Raw genomic sequence first — 18,988 nt, 5'->3', positions numbered from 1 at the left:
GAGTTACGTGTTACTATCGGTGTGAAAACCTTTATATAGTGTCACCTGACCAGAGGTTCTCCTTCCAGGAGGTGAGACGAGACCAGCCTTAACGTAGGTCATCTGTGTGCAGCAGTGAGCACCAGGGCGCTGAGCCTCCTCTCCGGAGGCTGGGGGTGGCTGCAGGGAGGGGTGTCAGGCCTCCATGGGGTGTGATCAAGGCTGGGTCTGTGACCCGAAGAGAGGTGTGGGGACAGCCAGGGTCCCCACTGCTGCAGATTGTGTGTCAAAGTTTTCTTTTAAAGATGGGAGAATAGAGTGCATAGAAGACCTGTGTTTGTGTGTCCTTTGTGTGTTTCAGATGCACATGCTACCATTTGTGGCTGCTGACTGAAGTAACATCCTCGAGTCAGGATTACACATCCAGGTTCTCACCCTGATACCAACACTTAATTCCTTTCCAGAAAGTTATTGTGAAATGTTTTTAAAATGCAGAATTGTGAAAAAGTGACTGCAGGTGTGCACAACACTGAACGAGTAAGTTGTAGAAATAAGTTCTGAACATATTTCCTTTGCATTTCAGCTTTATAGATGGGTGTGGTTTTGTTTTGAGAATATTGCTGCACCAGACATAGTTGGGCTCTTGCACAGAGCTTTCAAGTCAATCCGGCACATCTTCAACACTGCAGAAAAAAGACGAGAGGCCAGAGGGGAACAACTACTCTGAGGTCACAGCTCACTATGTTAATAAATCACATAAAAGGGAAGAAAACTGAGTACTACAAAACTGGTTAAATTAGTCTTTGACTCTTAAAACATCACTGACATCCCTACCAACTACCCAATCAGTCTAAAATTATTAACTGGTCACCAAAGAACACGTCCAAGACAGAAGATACAGGGGACAGAGACTGCAGGCCTGACTTAAACCACAAACAAGTTGAAAAAGGAAATGATGTCTTAAGTTTTTCAAGTCTAAGTCATTTTGATGTCAAAAGTAAATGTTAGAATGTATCATCCTGATAAAAGAATGACATGAGTTCATTAAAGGCCACCAAAACTTATTTGGGAGTCATAAGTAAGTAGAAAATTAAAGAACTAAAATTTATCTCAAACTACAAAATTATGAATTAAATGTTAAGTGTCTATATATATCATATATGTACATATATAAAATTCCATTACAAAGAAACTAAAAAACAAAGCAGTCATTTTACTGTATCCTTAAAAAGAGCACCGTATAGTGACAGTCGTTTCGTCCACACCTGTCTTGCCCAACCTCTTCTAACCCACACCAGGTAAACGGAAGGGGGTGACCCACCACTGACGAAGTCGGGTCACTGCCCTCAGGCTAAAAGAAGTTGCAAATGTAAGCTGTTTTCTGACATACAATATAAATTGCCCAAGCCTATTAGAAGTTTTGCAATTCTCAATGTTATCTTTACCACTGAAACGAATTTTAGATGTATTTTTAAAGCTACCAATGTATCACAACTGAATCACTGAACAATCATCAGGATCCAGAGCCTCCACCCCTGCCACTCTTATGTTGTTTCCATCTCTCATTTTGTATATCCACCTATTTCTTTTTCTCTTTGATTTTGTTTTTCCGCTGGGTTGCTGCTCTTTCAGGTGCCCTCCCCTTTGCTGCCGTCTCTCCCTTCGGTGCCTTCTCTCACCCCTGCTCCGCCCACTGCAACTGGTTCCCCTCCTGCTGCCCCTTCTCCCCGGCCTTCCTCACGGTCCCCACTCTCCCCGCATTCCCGCCCGCCCTCCGGCCGCCCTCTTACACTCTCCAGCGCAGTCACTCCCCTGCCCTCCCGCGCGGTCACGCGCCCCCCGTCCCCTCTCCAGCACCCCCGGCGGCTCTGCCTCCCTCCTCCGCCCTCCGGGCCGCCCCGGTCCTCTCAGGCCCTGCACCACGCCGCCCTGCGGCCATGGCTCCCAGCCCGCACCAACCCCGGACTCCCCCCGAGCTCCTCCCCGCCGCCCCCCAAGGGCCTCCCTCCCCGGGGGCTCACCTCCACCCGGAGGCCCCGCTGGCTTCTAAGCCTCCCGGCTCCGCCGCCTGCTCCTTCCCAGGCTCGCCCGTCCTCTCCGGGCGCCTGCTCTCCCGCAACCTCCCGGCCACCGCACTCGTCCCACTTCTGTCCCCGCCGCTCCGGCCCGACCTCTCCCCAGCGTCGTCGCCCGCGAGCCCAGGGGCGCGGCGGCACCGGGCGCGGCCTCCCGGGAGACCACGTTCACCCGTCGGCGGAATCCGGGGCTCGAGCCCGGGCGCCCCAGGCGTCCCGTCTCACCTCCCGTAACGCGGTCCGGGGAGGAGGCGCCTTGCAGGGGCGGCCTGGGGGGCAGAGGGCCCGGCTGAGGCCGCGGGGAGGCGGTTGGGGGCGGCGGTCGGCCGGAGGGGCCACCGGGAGACCGGAGGGCGCGGTGGGCCTCCTCCTGGAGCTGGGTGGCCGGCGCTGCGCTTCGGGAGCCGCAGAGCCCGTGGTGGAGGGTCACCAGGTGCGGGAGGCCTGAGACGCCAGGGAAAGGCTTCAGGCAGGAAAACGACAGAAAAGGCGCGTGGAAGCGAGGCCAGGGGCGGGGCTCGGCCTCACGGGAACTGTGAACCGCGAGGGGTACGCGCGGGCGCCCGCAGCGACGTTGGAGGTACCACGGTAGTGGGCGGGGAACAGTCCGAAGAGACCCCGGACCCGGAGTGGGGGACGGAAGGCGGCGGGACTCACGTTCTTCGGGGCCTCTGCCGCCTCGCGCTGGGCGGTTCGGGGATCTGCGGGGACCTGCGCCAGGCAGGAAGAGGCGGGCGGCCTGGGGGCGGGGCGTGCGCAGGGACGAACTGCGCATGACGGCGGGCGGGTCAGCCCCGCCCCCTGCTGGCAGGTCCCTTGTTCACTAGCCTATTTTCATTTTTCGTCAAGGGCTGCATCCTACGTATCTAAGTTTCTGACAGTTCAAGATAAAATGTTACAGAGTCGTGAGGACCACTGACGCTGGGAGAGATGGTTTCTCCCTCACAGTGAAAACAGTTCAAGTGAAAAGCTTCTTCCAGCGGGATGTACCCAAGTTATGCCAGTGAGGCTGAAGCAACTGAGAATCCGGGAACCAGGACCTTGGGGTGTGGGGGGGTCGGGTGGCCGTTGGGGCCGTGGTTGGATCCAGAAACCCCCTGCAATTAAAATCAATTTAAGCGATGAAATCAAATCCTGGAATTCAATGTGATGGACATGCAAACTAGAATATGAAACGAAAAGTCTACCTGGGGGAAATGGGGTTCTTCACACTGACACCCCAGTAACCGCCCTTGTACTTCTCCATTCATCCTGGATTCAGAGCTCAACCCTCCGCTGAGTTCAAAGACTTTTCCAGAGAGGAGACCTGGCGAGGAGGGCGGAGGCATGTGCTGATGCAGATCGCCAGTCCTTGTGAGACAGGGAGCGTGGGTGTAGTCAGAGTAGGGGGAGGGCCTCCGGAAAAAGCAAGGCAGGATGTTTGCAATCAGAGCAGTGTAACTGACAGGGAACGCCTTGCAAGGACAGCGGTCTGGCCCAGGTGGCTGCCTCCTGCTGCTCTTCTTCGCAAAGACAACAAAGTCTCTTAACTTCCCCCACCCGGCTCTGCCAGGCAGTTACTCCCCCTTGCTGGCTCGTTTGCTGTGCACGTAGAAATGTTGCAGATACTAAAGCAGAAAGTTTTGTATTGCTCCCCTTGCCTTTGTTCGCGGCTCAGACCTCGGGAGCCAACTCCCCTCTGAGCCAGCCTGTGTAAAATAAACCCTCAACACTCCAAGACTTCCCAGGGCCGCTTTGTTCTTCGGTCAGTGATCCAGTCCAGGTTTTTCCAGGCCCAGTTTACTTTATCTTTACCTTTACCTATATGCTGTTTTTTTCTCCTTCCTTCCCTAATTAAGTAGTTCTGTAACCTAGGCAACAAATTTAGCATGCAGGCCCAGCCTTAAACAACATAGTAGAAGGCAGGAAAGATTCCATCTTAAAGACTGTATTTTAATACCCAGGAAGTTAAAAATGTAGGATTCTTAACTTACTTTGTAGCAAACAGAGAACAGCTCATCCCACCTTGGGGGCTGGGAAGGAAGCTGTTTGATCTGCTCCCAAACCCAGAGGCCGTCATTCCAGGGAGAAATCACAGCAGGAACTTCCTTGTGTTAAGTTAATTCTAAGTATTCAAAGACCACTTAATCTGCAACCCGAGCCCTTAGTCACATTCCTAAAGAATCCTTAAAAGGGGGAAAACCCAAACCTTTCAGGGCGGTCTTCTCTCTGAGGTCGTCTGCACTTGCTAAGTGCCTAACCTTTTAATCTTAAACTTCCTCTCTCCAAACCTTTCAGGGCGCCTGTCTTTACTGAGGTTGCCTGCTGCACTTCTTCTCTCTTTAATTTACTTTAAATAAAACTTTTACTCTGCTTCACTGTCTCTGCCCTTCAATTCTTTGTCGCGGCGGGGACAAGGACAGAGGATATACACAATGCTCCCCCAACAATGTGATGGGGGGGTGTTGGGTAAATGGGAGTCAACTAGAATCCCCACCTGGATGCGTATAAGGGCCTGTTTGCACACCAGTGTGATAATTAGCACAGCACAGCCAGCAGTCTGTAATTGGACTGCTGGTCAGGGCATGGGGTGGACGGGAAATGGTAATTCTCTCCACAGCTCCTTTTCTGGTACAGAATTGGTCAGGCGCCCTCCGGTCAGCAGGGCACCCCCCCCAGCCCCACCCCCCGCGAAGTTGCTCCTGCAGGGAGGGGTAGGGGCGAGCAGAACTGGCAGCAGGGAAAGGGAGGACCTGGGGGCTGGGGGTTAGTCCATTCTTGGGTTCTGTTGCTCCACTTTCTTTTTATTTTGGTATCATTAATCCACAATTGCTTGAGGAATATGAGCCTTGCCCAGGCTCCTTCCTGCTGGGTCTCAGGCTCAGAGGCTGAGCACTCTGGCTCCTAAAGCCGAGCCCCCTCTGCTCCCCACAACCTGGCGTTTTGGATTCTTGGACCCAACTTCTGCAGAGTCCCAGATAAAGGGTGATTTCTGAACTTGCCCTCTCATGAGGCAGTGTGCTCCACCTGGAAGACCAATCTGACGGGTAGAAAAATCTCCCATGATTCATGCATACCGGGGACAGTTGCTGAGTGTCTGTGAGCCCAGCAGGGAGCCTGCAGAGTCCTGGCACCCAGGGCCTTAGGTTCTGGAGATTTGAGGTCAGTTTCCCTTGCTTCCTGGTCCCCAAGCTGTCTCTGTCCCAGAGAGGATCTTCTGCAGACAGCCATTCCTCTGCAAGACAGAAGCAATCTGCTCCTTCCTTCACAAGCTGGCCCTCGGGATATTTGAAGACCTCCCCTCTGCCATCTGCACACCCCCAGTCCCTTCCGCTGGTCCTCAGGTGACATGACTTGTTAAAATACCTTTTATCACTTTACCAAGGGACACAGAAAGCATGGAAACATATTCCAGTACCGAAGAAGAAGAAAATAAAATTGGCCCATAATCCCATCAGTCTATTCTGTTCTCTCTGTTCTCTACTAAAATTTATTTTTCTTTTTTAAAGACTAGGATAATTTTGTTTTGTAACAGGCTGTTCTTTTCTATGTATTACGGCATGAATATCCTTTCAGGTCATCAGATAGTTTTCCACAGTTTTACCTTAAATGCTTATGTCCTAGACCATTTAAACCATAACAGTGTCACCTACATGCTCTCTGATCAGATAGCAGGTTGTTTCTAACAGGAAAGGCAATGCTGCGGGTAATTCCCTTGCAGTTAACTCCTCATATAAGTCTACATTATTTCCTTCAAAAATCCAAAGGTAAAAAAAACAAACCTAAGGTAAAAGTGGCTGGGAGAAAGGATTTATCCTTCTGTAAGTTTTGGATTACATATTTCCAGTTTGCCCTTGTGAGAGAGCCATGATGTCATAAGGCCCGTGCCGCCACGGCAACCTGGAACTTAGAATCCTTCCAGGCCACAACTGACCACAGTTGGGCCACTGACTGGACACTGTCTGGCAGCGTGGCCAGACCAGGGTCCTTTCTCTCCCCAATCTTCAGTCTAAGCCTTGTTTTCTCTGCGAGTTAAGGTGCTGGAGGTGCAGAAAGGGCTCCTGGGCCTCCCTTCCCAAGCCTCCTGCGGTTCTAAGAGTCAGGGGGGCGCTTCAGCCCAGCTCTTCCATGTCCCCAGGTGTCTCTAACCTGGGCTTTCTCCTTCTGTTTGTTTAGACCTGAGGCTGGGCAAGCTTAAGGTGCCTAGAGAGGCTGATGAAGGAGGCAGGGCCACCTCTGGGAGCCCGAGGAACAGAAAGCAGAACCCCACTTCGCCTGAGAGCCCGCTTCTGGACTGCAGCCTCCCGGGAAGGTGTTGAGCAGCGCCAGCTCCCAGAGCAAGCACTACCTGACGCACAGCCAGGAACGGACACATGCTTGAGGAATCTGCAGCAAGGCCTTGAAGCGCCACAACCAACTGTATGTAGGAGTCTGGTCACCAACGTCTGTGCAGGGGCCTGGGGGAGAGGGGGCGAGTTCCTAGGTCGTTCTCATTGCCTCCCAGATGAGCCCGACACACCCTGTCGGTGTTGGGTCCCTGTGACCCGGGCTTAGACGCGGACTCCGTGTCTGGGGACAGGCCTGACACTGCCCTGAACAGTTCACCCTTCCCAGAAAGTAATGACTTTCTCCCATTCTGTGGGTTCTTACTTTCCTAATGGTGTCCCTTGATGCAGAGAAGATTTAAGTTTTGATAAGACCAGTTTGTTCTCTTTCTGTGTCATTCAAGAAAGCATTCCCTAATCCAAGGTCACGGAGCCACCCCTGTGTTACTTCTCGGCACCTTGTAGTTTTAGTCCTTGCATTTGCCCCATTTTTCATATGTCAGCTCAGATGTATTTTCATCCTCAGAGTGGAAATACCTACCGGCTCCCCGATCCAGTGAAGGAGGAGAGCATGGCAGGCGGATGGTAAGTTCAGAAGCCGTTCCCTGCCGGGCCTGGGGGCTCAACCCCTCGGGAGTCCTCTGGGGGCTTTTATGTGCTGGCCTTGGGCGAGTGAGCTCTGGATGCTTCAGCCCTGAAGAGGTGCCCGCCAGGCCACCAAGGAAGGGGGTATCATCTCCATTTCTGGGGATTAATCGAGAGTTGTCAGTGGATCAGACTTGAAAGCAAAAAAAGGAAAAAACAAAATATACAAGGGTGGAGTCCCCTTCTCCCATTCTTCCCTCCTGCCGTGTCTCTCCACAGTAACCAGCAAAATGGAGGCCCTGCAGACTGGGCAGAGCCGAGGATCACGTATGTCTGCAAGAACTGCAGCCAGATGTTTTATACAGAGGAAGGGCTGACCAGCCATATGTGTTTTCCCAACGACCAGTGGCTGTCACCTCGAGGGAACCAGGACCAGCAGGTGAAGGGACAGGTGCAGTAGGTTCTGTCTCGCAGGGCACTCACAGGCTTTGGGGGAGGGAGTGAGTGGCTGGGTGTCATTGTCTCAGGATGGAGGCGTCCTCCCGGGGAAGCCTGGGCAGGGACCAGGAGTCAGGCTGTGCTGCTCCGGGCGGCAGGCCCGCGCTTGAGCCTGGAGCGTCCCCTCTGCCGGGTGCCTACGGTTTCTCTTACGCTGCCATCTCTTCTCTGTATTTAGGTGTCGGGCACAGAGTTTTTCAAGCCTCTGAGTCAGGCGCTGAGGCCGGAGGTGGAGGCACAGAGCCCCCCAGGAGCCGGGAAGCCCCCAGACAGCACGAGCACAGCTCCTCTGGGGATGCCTGTGTTGGAGCCTGTGGGCCCAGTGAGCCGGCCCCCAGGGAACACAGCCAAGGTGGGTGCTGGTTGGTCCACTTTCTTCCCACTGCTTCCTGCACAACCTGCCAGTGGAAGCCATAGGCAAAGCACAAACCAGACACCACAAAAAATCTTCTCTCCAGAACAGCTTGGCTTGCACGTTCATTCACTCATTCACCTTCTGGGCCGGCCCTGTGGGGGCAGTGCTGGGGACACCGTGGTGACAGGGATGGCCCCAGCCTGGCCTCCTGGGGCTCCCAGTCCATGCGAGTAGATGAACCCATGCCAGGCAGTGAGGACTCAGACTGGGCAGGGCTGGGAGGGGGAGCAGAGGGACTGAGGGGACACCAGAGACCCTGCCTGATGAGGTCGAGGAGGACTTCCTGGAGGAGGGGGTCAGAGCTGAGACTTGGGGGATGAGGAGCAGTAAGATTGGCAGAAAGAGGAGAGATTGTGTGGAGGTGGGTAAGTTCACGGGATCAGCCATTGCAGCCCGTACTGGAGGGTCCCACCTGGAGAAGCCCCCTCCAGGCAGGGCGGCAGGGTGCATAGATCCGTTTATCCATCTCACGAAGCTGCGGTCATTTTTCATTTTGTCATGCTGTTGCACTGCATCTCCGGCCCCATCTCTACGCGCCAGTCTTTTTACCAACTTGACGTTGGCCTCATACATCTCCAAAACCCTGTGTATCAGGGCCTCTCCCTGGGGGGGTGGGCACATGAGGAAGCTTCTGGCATCATCCATTCAGGCCGAGAATCCGGGGTCTGGCTCGGGTGTGGTGGCCATGCTCGGCTCCCTTGCTGAGCCCGGCTCGGACAGGGGTGTTGGGTGTTACGTTTCCCTCTGGCTCTGTGGGCAGTGCCCTTGCTGGTGCTCGCACCCCCTTGAAGACTGAGCTGTGCACATGTGGCCCCAAGTCACCCCCCTGTGGCTTTGAATTCTCTTCTCCAGGGACAGGACGGAGACCAGGAGGAGAGAGATGGAGAGGAGACCAGCCAGCCCAGAAAGCGGCGAAAGCACCCCCGACCCAAGGCATCGTTCCTGCCTCCTGCCCCGTCTGCTTCTGGGGGGCTGGGCCCTGAAGAAGGCCACCAGAGCTGTCTGCAGTCTCCAGTGCTTCTGGGGGACCACTCCCTGCAGGGACTGTGCCCGCGCTCTCCCGATACACCGCCCCTGGTGCTCAGCCCCATCCGGGAGGGGTCTGGGCTGGATTCCAGCACTCTCTGTTCCATGTCCACTCAGGCTGGTCCTGACAAACTCATCAGCAGCAAGCTTGGTGAGTGAGGCTGTGGCCCGTCATCTCTGACCATCACACGGCAGGCCTGCAATGGGCCAGATCCACCTCAACGTGTAGCATTTGGTCCAGGCGTTCTCTCTGGCCTGTGGCTGTGTCTGGCTTGAGGGTCCCATGGCTGCTCAGAGGTATCCCAGGACCCTGTGGAACCAGCAGCCTTCTAGGTGCTGAGAATTTTACAGGCAGAAGGGAAATATAGAGGCCATTTAGCCTGACCACCCTTCTGCCTGTCCTTTTGAAAAATTTTGTTAGCAGCTTTATTGGCACATAATTCACATACCATATGAATCACCCATTAAGGTATACAATGTTTTAGTAAATTCAGAGTTGTGCATCCATCGCACTATGTAATTTTAGAGCAATTTCATCACCCCAGAAGCAGCACTGTATCCATTAGCAGTCATACACCCCCTACTGCCCCCGTCTCCCCAGCCCTGAGCAACCACTAATCACTCTAATCATCATGGATGCACCTACTCTGGACATTGCATGTAATTGGAATCATACAGTATGCGACATTTGGTGTTTAGTTTGTTCATTTAGCATAATGTTCTCAAAGTTCATCCATGTTACAGTGTATACAGTGCTCCAATCCTTTTTATGGCTGAATAATATTCCGTTGTGTGGATACACAACATTTTATCCATTTATAGCTGATGGGTATTTCGGCTGTTTCCATATTTTAATGGTTGTGAATAATGCTGTTATGAACATTCACATACAAGTTTTTGTTGGACAAAGGCTTTCATTTCTCTTGAGCTTATGCCTGGGAGTGGAACTGCTGGGTCACAGGGTAACTGTGTTTAACAGTTGAAGGAACTGCCAGACTGTTTCCTGAAACGGCTGATCCATGGGAATAAATTTCCATGCACATGGCATGCAAGTTCCAATTTTCCACATCCTTGTCAACGGTCCTTACCTTTTTCAATTATAACTCTCCTAGTGGGCATAAGATATCTATTTGTGGTTTTGATGTGTATTTCTCCAATGGCTAATGATGTTGATATCTTCCCATGTGCTTATTGTCCATTTGTGTATTTTCTCAGAAATGTCTATTCAGATCCTTTGCCCCTTTGTAAAATCGAGTTATTATCTTTGTATTACTGAGTTGTAAGAGCTCCGTTTATATTCTGTATGCAAGTCCCTTATTAGATATATGATTTGGGAATTCTCTCCTGTATCATGTCTTGTATTTTCATTTTATTTATGGCATTTGTGGTACAAGAGATTTTATTTTTTGTCACTTGTGCTTTTAGTGTTGTATCTACGGTTTTGCCTGACCAAAAGTCACTTTAAGTCAGTTAAGAAAAGAGAAGAAATATGCAATTATGCTGACTTTTACTCCTTTTTCTTCTAAGAGCTTTATGATCTTGACATTTACATTTAGGTCTTGGATCAATTTTAACTTACCTTTTCTATATTATGTGAGATAGGAGTCTAAATTCATTCTTTTGCGTGGGGGTATCAGTTGTTGCAGCACCGCTTGTTAAAGAGATTATTCTTTCCCCCATTGAGCTGGTGTGGCACCTTTGTGGAAATCAACTGACCATAGTAATTTTAGATTTTTCTTCTTTTTTGATACAGACAGTTACAGCTATAAATTCCCTTGGAGCATTGCATTAGCCACATTCCATAAGTTTTAGTATGTTATGTTCTTCTTTCCTTTATCTCAAAATATTTCCTAATTTCTCTTTTGATTTCTTCTTAAATACACTGATTATTGAGGAGTGTGTTGTTTTATTTCCACATATTTGTGAATTTTCCAAATTGTCTCCTTTTATTGATTTCTAATGTAATTCTACTGCAGTCAGAGAACATGCTTTGTATTAAGTTGGTCCTTTCAAATTTATTGAGACATGTTTTATGAGCTACAATATGTTCTGTCCTAAAGAATGTCCCATGTGCACTTGAGAAGAATATATTCTACTGATGTTGGGTGGAACACACCAAAAATGTACCTATGTCTTGTTTCATTCTGTGTGGTTGTCCGATCCATTACTACAAGTACTGAAATCTCCAACTATTGTTTTGAATTGTGTATTTCATACTCAATTGTGTCAGTTTCTGCTTCATGTATTTTTGGACTCTGTTTTTAGGTGCATATATGCTTATAATTGTCATAACATCCTGATGGAGTGATTGTTTTTCTCATGATATGACTACAATGTTATTTATCATCACTGCAATAATTTTGTCATAATCTCTATGTTTTTTGTTTTAAAGTCTAATTAGCCTAACAGTACCATTCTGCCTCTTTTAAGGTTGTTTACTTGGTATATATTTTCTGACCTTGTATTTTCAAACTGCTTGTGTTTTTTTAAAATAAACCATGTTTCCTATAGATAATATTAGTTGGATCGTACATTTTTTTATCTAATGTGACAAACTCTGCATTTTGATTGGTTTATTCAGTCTGGTGTCATTTAATGTTACAGTGATATAGGGAGGTTTACATTTGCCTTTATGCATTTCCTTTTCTGAATGTACCTTGCCTTTTCCTCCTTATGTTCGTCTATTCTGGCTTACTTATGTATTAAGTATTTTCTATTGTAACATTTTAACTCCTTTAGCTTTTCATGTTTTTCTTAATCCTTCCTTAGTGGTTCCTCTACAATGTAAAATTACATCTTAATGTCATCAGAATCTCTTCAGATGTATAATAACTTACAGTGAAATACAGAGACACTACTCCTATGGAGCTCAATCTCTCCTAACCATTTGGCTTTTATTATTTATATATGTACATTATGTATGTATGTGTGTGGGTGTATAAACCCAGCAATACATTAATTCTTACAGTATACGAATTTGTATTATGGAACCAAAACTGAGAGAATAAAAGAAAGCAAGCATTCTTTATACAGTTTGTTATATAACATTTTTAGTTACCATTTCTCATCTCTTCATTTATTCCTGTGGATTTGAGTTACTGTATGGAGTGTTATTTCTTTACTCCAATGCGTCTCCGCTTTGTTGTGCTGTTGTTGTCGTATGTATGTTTATAAATTACAGGCCTATAACAGTAGTGTTTTATGCAATTACTTTATAAGTCAATTAAGAAAAGAGAAAAAATATGCAATTATACTGACTTTTATAATTACCTATAGAAGTACATTTACCAGTGTTTTTTGTTTGGATTCAGATTACTATCTCATGTCATTTCCTTTTTCAGTCTGAAGAACTTCCTGTAGTATTTATTTACATTGTGGAGGTGTAATTCACATGTCATACAATTCATCCCTTTAAAATACACAATAGGGTGGTGGTTGGTATATTCACAGAGCTGTGCCACCATTGCTACCATCAATTTTCGGATATTTTCATCATGTCCCAAGGGAGCCCTGTCCCCAGCCGTAGGTAACCACGAATCTACTTTCTGTCCTGTAGGCTCGGCTCTTCTGGACATTTCCTATTAGTGAGAATCATACAATGTGTGATTCCTTGTGTTTTCTTCCAGTTAGCATGAGAACTTAGGGTTTCACCCATGTTGTGTATATCAGAACTTCATATCTTTTCATGGCTGAATAGTTCTCTCCCTTTAATGTTCCTTGTAAGACATGTCTGCTAACAACAAGTTTCCTCAGTTTTTATTTACCTAAGGATGTCTGTCTTCACCTTAATTTGTGAAAGGTAATTTGCTGGATATAAGATTCTTGGTTGAGTTTTTACTTCCAGCAATGAGAACATGTTGTCCCCACTGCCTTCCAACTGGTATCATGTCCGATGAGAAGTCATCTGTTAATCTTACTGGAGTGTACATGTATATCATGTTATTTTTCTCTTTTTGCCTTCAAAATCTTTATCTTTGGCTTTCAGTATTTTGCCTACGATGTGCCCAGATGGAGAGCCCTTTGTGTTTATGCTACTTGGAATTTATAGAGTTTCTTGGATGTATGTATTGTTTTTTGGTCACATTTTGGGCATTTTCTGCTATTAAATACTTTAAATATTTTTCTGTTCCTTTCTCCACTCCTCCTTGTATTCCCATTACACGTGTTGCTGCACTTATTGATGCCCCACATTACTCTGTGGCTCTTCGTTTTCCTTCATTCATTTATTTTTCTCTCTGTTCTTCAAAATCCATAATTTCCATGGATCTCGCTTTAAGTTGGCTGCTGGTTACCTCCGCCAGCTCCAATCTGCATTTTGGTCATGGATCTTAACTCCAAGATTTCCATGTTTCTTTAAAAAAACAATTTCTACCTCTTAATAGTTTTCTCTCTTTGTTGAGCATTTTTCATTTTACCTTCCTTCAGCTCTTTAGGCATGAGAGCTGGGAGGAGAGGGACCCCCTGTGTCCCCGGCTACACCTCCCTGGAGTAGCGCCCTCCAAGTAGAGGTTCTGATACACAGTGCATGGGGTTGGTAGGTAAGGGAACAAGTCATGGCTCAGATGCCACAAACTCACTATTCCTACTGACATTTACTCAGTTGTCCTGAATGAACATTTCTTAAAATGCTGTATACCTTCAGGATAACTTCTGGAGACTTTAACTGCTTTAAAAATAATTTTTACCTATTACTTTGTTGATTTACAATTTGTCTTTCTAGAACTCCTAGTCCTCTTCCACATGATCTTTTTAACAATTTTTGTTGTGGCTAGAAGAGTTAACGTAAGACCTAATGTCTAACAGATGTTTCAAGTGTTCAATATAGTATTGTTGGCAGTGCCGCAGAGCAGATCTCTAGAGTTTATTCATCTTCCTTAACTGAGACTTTATACACCTTGTTTAGTAATTCCCCATTTCCCACGACCCTAACCCTGGCCAACATCATTCCACCCTTTGGTTATATGGATTTGACTACTTTAGATACTACATGTTAAGTGTATTCATGCAGTATTTCTCTTTCTGTGACTGGCTTATTTCATTTAATGTTCTCAAGGGGTTCATCCGTGTTGTTGCATATTGCAAAATTCCCTTTTTTCAAGGCTAAATAGGATTCCATTGTATGTATAAACCACATATTCTTTACCCATTCATATGTCGATGGGCATCTTGGTTGTTTCCACATCTTAGCTATTGTGAATCACGTTGCAGTGAACATGGGAGTGCAGGTTTCTTGTTCAGAGCCCGATTTTAGTCCTTTTGGGTCAATACCCACAAGTGGGGTTGCTGGATCAAACGGTAGTTCTGTTGTTAGTGTTCTGAGGGAGCTCCCGTCCTTGCAGCTTGGAAACCCTGCTTTCAGCAGATCTACAAAAGCAGGTAGAAGGGGCCCCTGCATCCCTTCCAGTCAGTGTTCTTGAAGCTTTCTGTTGCGTGTTTTCTAGATCAACTGGATGACTCTTCTGGCAACCATGTTATGACGGATGACACCAAGCCCCACATTCGAATGTGAGTTTGAACAGACTTAGAACCTGGGGGTCCTACCAAAGTGGGGATATTCTTACCCTCCTTGTGTGCCCTCAGAGCTCCTTCCTCACAGGGTCGTTAGCTTCTCTCTGGGAGAGAAGTGGTAGATTTCTCTGGGTGTATGTGGGATGTTCCTCCAATATTCATTCTGTCTGGGCATCCCATAGTTGGGCCCACGGGGACAAATGCCCAGGACCCTGGGGATATAGGTAGAACTGGTGAAGGCACATGTGAGGCTTGAGTATCCATGGAATGTGACTAGAGGGATGTGGCCATGGGTGTAGAAGCATGCCAGGCATCAGCATACACCTCCCCTGTCCTGGACCCCTAGAGGGGCCCCTGAGGGAGAAGCCTGGTGGTAAAGAAAATTGGAGGAAGGGAGTGGAGCTGGACGGTATCTAGAACACTTGGCCATGTCTGTCCGGGGTGACGAATACTCAGCAGATGCAACTGGGAGATGACAGACGTTTCCACAGAGCAGGGTTGTGGCCTGAGAGCTGGGCACGTCACACATCTCCGCCTTATTTCCCAATTTAGTCACATGTGTATGTTTCGTGTGTGGCCTCATTTCAGACGCATCAGGAGAGGAAAGAAGTTTCAAGCCGAGATCCCGGAGCTCCAGGAGCGCCCTCCGGCCGAGACCAGTGAACATGGAGCTACTCTGGTCTGGAAGCCATGGGACGATGTGATGAGCAATCCAGAAACACAGGATAGAGGTGGCTGAGACATGGGGGCCAAATTCCCAAGGGTACCCCCCCTTCCCTCATCTCCAAGGAGTTCCTCCTCCCAGTTCTCACCTGGACCAAGAAGCAGTATCCTTGGGTGGGGTAGCAGGCTGTGGGACCGGGACTTCTCCTCCTGCCCCCCATTCTTCTCTTGAAGTAACCATCCAGGTCATCCTGAGCAGGTCCCAGGAGTAGGGTTTCTGCCTTCCACCCTGTCCCTCCCGTCACTTACAGTGAAATACGGAAACATTACTACTATACAGCTCTATTTCTCCGAACCCTCTTGCTCTTATTATTCATATATGTACTTTATATATGTATGTTTATGTGAGTGTGTGTGTATATAAACCCAGCAAAACATCAATTCTTATATTATACAATTTTGTTTTATGTAACAAAAACTGAGAGAATCAGGGGATGCAAGCATTATTTACACAGTTTGTTATATAACATTTTTAGTTCCCATTTCTCATCTCTTCATTTATTCCTGTGGATTTGAGTTACTGTATGCAGTGCTATTTCTTTACTCCAATGCATCTCCCCTTTCTTGTGCTCTTGTTGTCATATATACGTTTATAAATTACAGGCCTGTAACAGTAGTGTTTTATGCAATTACTTTTTAGTTCAATTAAGAAAAGAGAAAAAGTATGCATTTAGACTGAGGTTTATAATTACATATATAAGTACCTTTAGCAGTGTTTTTTGTTTCTTTGTTTGGATTCAGATTACCATCTCATGTCATATTCTCTTTCAGTCTGAAGAACTTCCTGTAGTATTTATTTTCATTGTGGATGTGTAATTCACATGTCATACAATTCATCCCCTTAAAATAAACTATACATTGTTAGTTGGTATTTCACTGAGCTGTGTGTGCAACCGTTGCTACCATCAATTTTTGGATATTTTCATCATGTCCAAGGGAGCCCTGTACTCAGTAGTCACTCTTGTCCCCACCCTCTCGACCCTGTCCCCAGCTGTAGGTAACCACAAATCTACTTTCTGTCCTGTAGGCTCGGCTCTTCTAGACATTTCATATAAGTGGGAATCATACAATGTGTGCTTCTTTGTGTTTTCTTCCAGTTAGCATGAAAACTTAGGGTTTCACCCATGTTGTGTATATCAGAACTTCATTTCCTTTCATGGCTGAATAATTCTCTCCCTTTAATGTTCCTTGTAAGATATGTGTGCTAGCAACAAGTTTCCTCAGTTTTTATTTACCTAAGGATGTCTTTTTCCACCTTCATTTTTGAAAGGTAATTTGCTGGATATAAGATTCTTGGTTGAGTTTTTACTTCCAGCAATGAGATCATGTTGTCCCACTGCCTTCCAACTGCTGTCATGTCTGATGAGAAGTCAGCTGTTAATCTTACTGGAGTGTACATGTATATCACGTTATTTTTCTCTTTTTGTTTTCAAGCTCTTTATCTTTGGCTTTCAGTATTTTGCCTATGATGTGCCCAGATGGAGAGCTCTTTATGTTTATGCTACTTGGAGTTTATAGAGTTTCTTGGATGTATGTACTGTTTTTTGGTCACATTTTGCACATTTTCTGCCATTAAATACTTTAAATATTTTTCTGTTCCTTTCTCCACTCCTCCTTGCATTCCCATTACACGTGTTGCTGCACTTATTGATGCCCCACATTTCTCTGTGGCTCTTCGTTTTCCTTCATTCATTTATTTTTCTCTCTGCATTTTTTTTAATTCTTTACTCTTTGTATTTTCAGAAGTCCTAGTCCTCTTCCACATGATCTTTTTAACAATTATTGTTGTGACAAGAAGAGTGAACATAAGACCTACCCTCTAACGAATCTTTTAAGTGTTCAATATAGTATTGTTGGCAGTGCCATACAGCAGATCTCTAGAGTTTATTCATCTTGCTTAACTGAGACTTTACATTCCTTGGTTAGTAACACCCCATTTCCCACAACCCTAAACCTGGACATCACCATTCCTCTCTTTTTATATGGATTTGACTGTTTTAGATACTACATGTTAAGTGCATTCATGCAGTATTTCTCTTTCTGTGACTGGCTTATTTCATTTAATGTTCTCAAGGGTTCATCCATGTTGTTGCATATTGCAAAATGTCCTTTTTTCAATGCTAAATAGGATTCATTGTATGTATAAACCACATATTCTTTACCCATTCATATGTTGATGGGCATCTTGGGAGTTTCCACATCTTAGCTATTGTGAATCACGTTGCAGTGACCATGGGAGTGCAGGTGTCTCTTTGAGACCCCGATTTCTGTCCTTCTGGGTCAATTCCCACACTGGGGGTTGCTGGATCATATGGTAGTTCTACTGTTAGGGTTCTGAGGGAGCTCCCGACCTTGCGAGCTTCGAAACCCTGCTTTCAGCTGCTCTACAAAGGCAGGCAGAAGGGGCCCCTGCATCCCTTCCAGTCCGTGTTCTTGAAGCTTTCTGTTGCGTGTTTTCTAGATCTAGTGAATGACGCTTCTGGCATCTGCGCATTCGAGGATGACACGGAGCTCAGCACTGAACCGTGAGTTGGAACAGACTTAGAACCTGGGGGTCCTACCAAAGTGGGGATATTCTTACCCTCCTTGTGTTCCCCCAGAGCTCCTTCCTCACAGGGGTGTTAGCTTCTCTCTGGGAGAGAAGTGGTAGATTTCTCTGGGTGTATGTGGGAAGTTCCTCCAATGTTCCTTCTTTCTGGGCATCCCATAGTTGGGCCCACGGGGACAAATGCCCAGGACCCTGGGGATATAGGTAGGACTGGTGATGGCACATGTGAGGCTTGAGTATCCATGGAATGGGACTAGGGGGATGTGGCCATGGGTGTAGAAGCATGCCAGGCATCAGCATACACCTCCCCTGTCCTGGACCCCTAGAGGGGCCCCTGAGGGAGAAGCCTGGTGGTAAAGAAAATTGGAGGAAGAGAGTGTAGCTGGACGGTATCTAGAACACTTGTCCATGTCTGTCGGGGTGACGAATACTCAGCAGATGCATCTGCGAGATGACAGGTTTCCACAGAGCAGGGTTGTGGCCTGAGAGCAGGGCACGTCACACATCTCCGTCTTATTTCCGAATTTAGTCACATGTGTATGTCTCGTGTGTGGCCTCATTTCAGACACATCAGGATTGGAGGCGAGTTTCAGGCTGAGATCCCGGAGCTCCTGGAGCGCCCTCCTGCTGAGACCGGTGAAGATGGAGCTTCTCTCGTCTGGAAGCCATGGGACGATATTACGATCAATCCAGAAACACAGGATAGAGGTGGCTGAGACATGGGGGCCAAATTCCCCAGGGTAACCCCCCTTCCCTCATCTCCAAGGAGTTCGTCCTCCCAGGTCTCACCTGGACCAAGAAGCAGTATCCCTGGTTTTGGTAGCAGGCTGTGGGACAAGGACTTCTCCTCCCGCCCCTCATTCTCCTCATGCAGTAACCAGATAGGCTATCCTGAGCAGGTGCCAGGAGCAGGGTTTCTGCCCTTCCCCCCTGTCCTTCCCTTCACCTGCTTTTCAGGGACCTGTGAGGGAGACAGGGACAAGGAGCCCCTCCCTGTGCTTTTGGGGACATGACCTCCCTGGCATTCACTGACTCCCTGTGTCTCCCATCTCTCACGCTTGGCTGGGGACGTTTGCTGGGAACAGTGACTGAACTCTGCAACTTGGCCTGCTCCAGCACGATGCCAGGAGGGGGTACCAACCTGGAGCTCGCTCTGCACTGCCTGCACGAAGCCCAGGGTGACGTACCGGTGAGCTACAGGCAGGGGCGGGATTGGTGGGTCCCTGGGAAGACCCTGCCCTGCTGAGGCTGGGGATCTGGTGCATGTAACGTGCCATCTGTGGGCTTTGCGGCTCATGAAAACTGAGAAAGGCCACCCATCCTTTTC

The 18,988-nt window shown here is 47.6% G+C and overlaps 2 protein-coding genes across 9 annotated transcripts in view; both read right to left on the bottom strand.

The window, feature by feature from the left end:
- LOC130680997 (WAS/WASL-interacting protein family member 1-like) overlaps positions 1–3,095 on the bottom strand; it is a 285,988-nt gene extending 282,893 nt beyond the window's left edge. For 3 of the 8 annotated variants that reach the window (XM_057492918.1, XM_057492917.1, XM_057492916.1), the window contains exon 1: positions 2,280–3,095. In XM_057492918.1, the coding sequence (XP_057348901.1) occupies positions 2,280–2,829 (550 nt within the window). In that variant the 5' untranslated portion in view covers positions 2,830–3,095. The other 5 variants (XM_057492914.1, XM_057492913.1, XM_057492915.1 and 2 more) reach the window with 3 other exon arrangements.
- Positions 1–18,988, bottom strand: part of LOC130681106 (uncharacterized) — a gene marked incomplete at its 3' end in the record, with an annotated part of 204,334 nt that overhangs the window by 85,191 nt on the left and 100,155 nt on the right. The window lies entirely within an intron of this gene.

Source organism: Manis pentadactyla, chromosome 15 (assembly GCF_030020395.1).
Source record: "Manis pentadactyla isolate mManPen7 chromosome 15, mManPen7.hap1, whole genome shotgun sequence".
Classification (NCBI taxonomy): domain Eukaryota; kingdom Metazoa; phylum Chordata; class Mammalia; order Pholidota; family Manidae; genus Manis; species Manis pentadactyla.
Note: the sequence above shows the minus strand (reverse complement) of the source record. Positions and strands in the feature narration are given on the sequence as shown.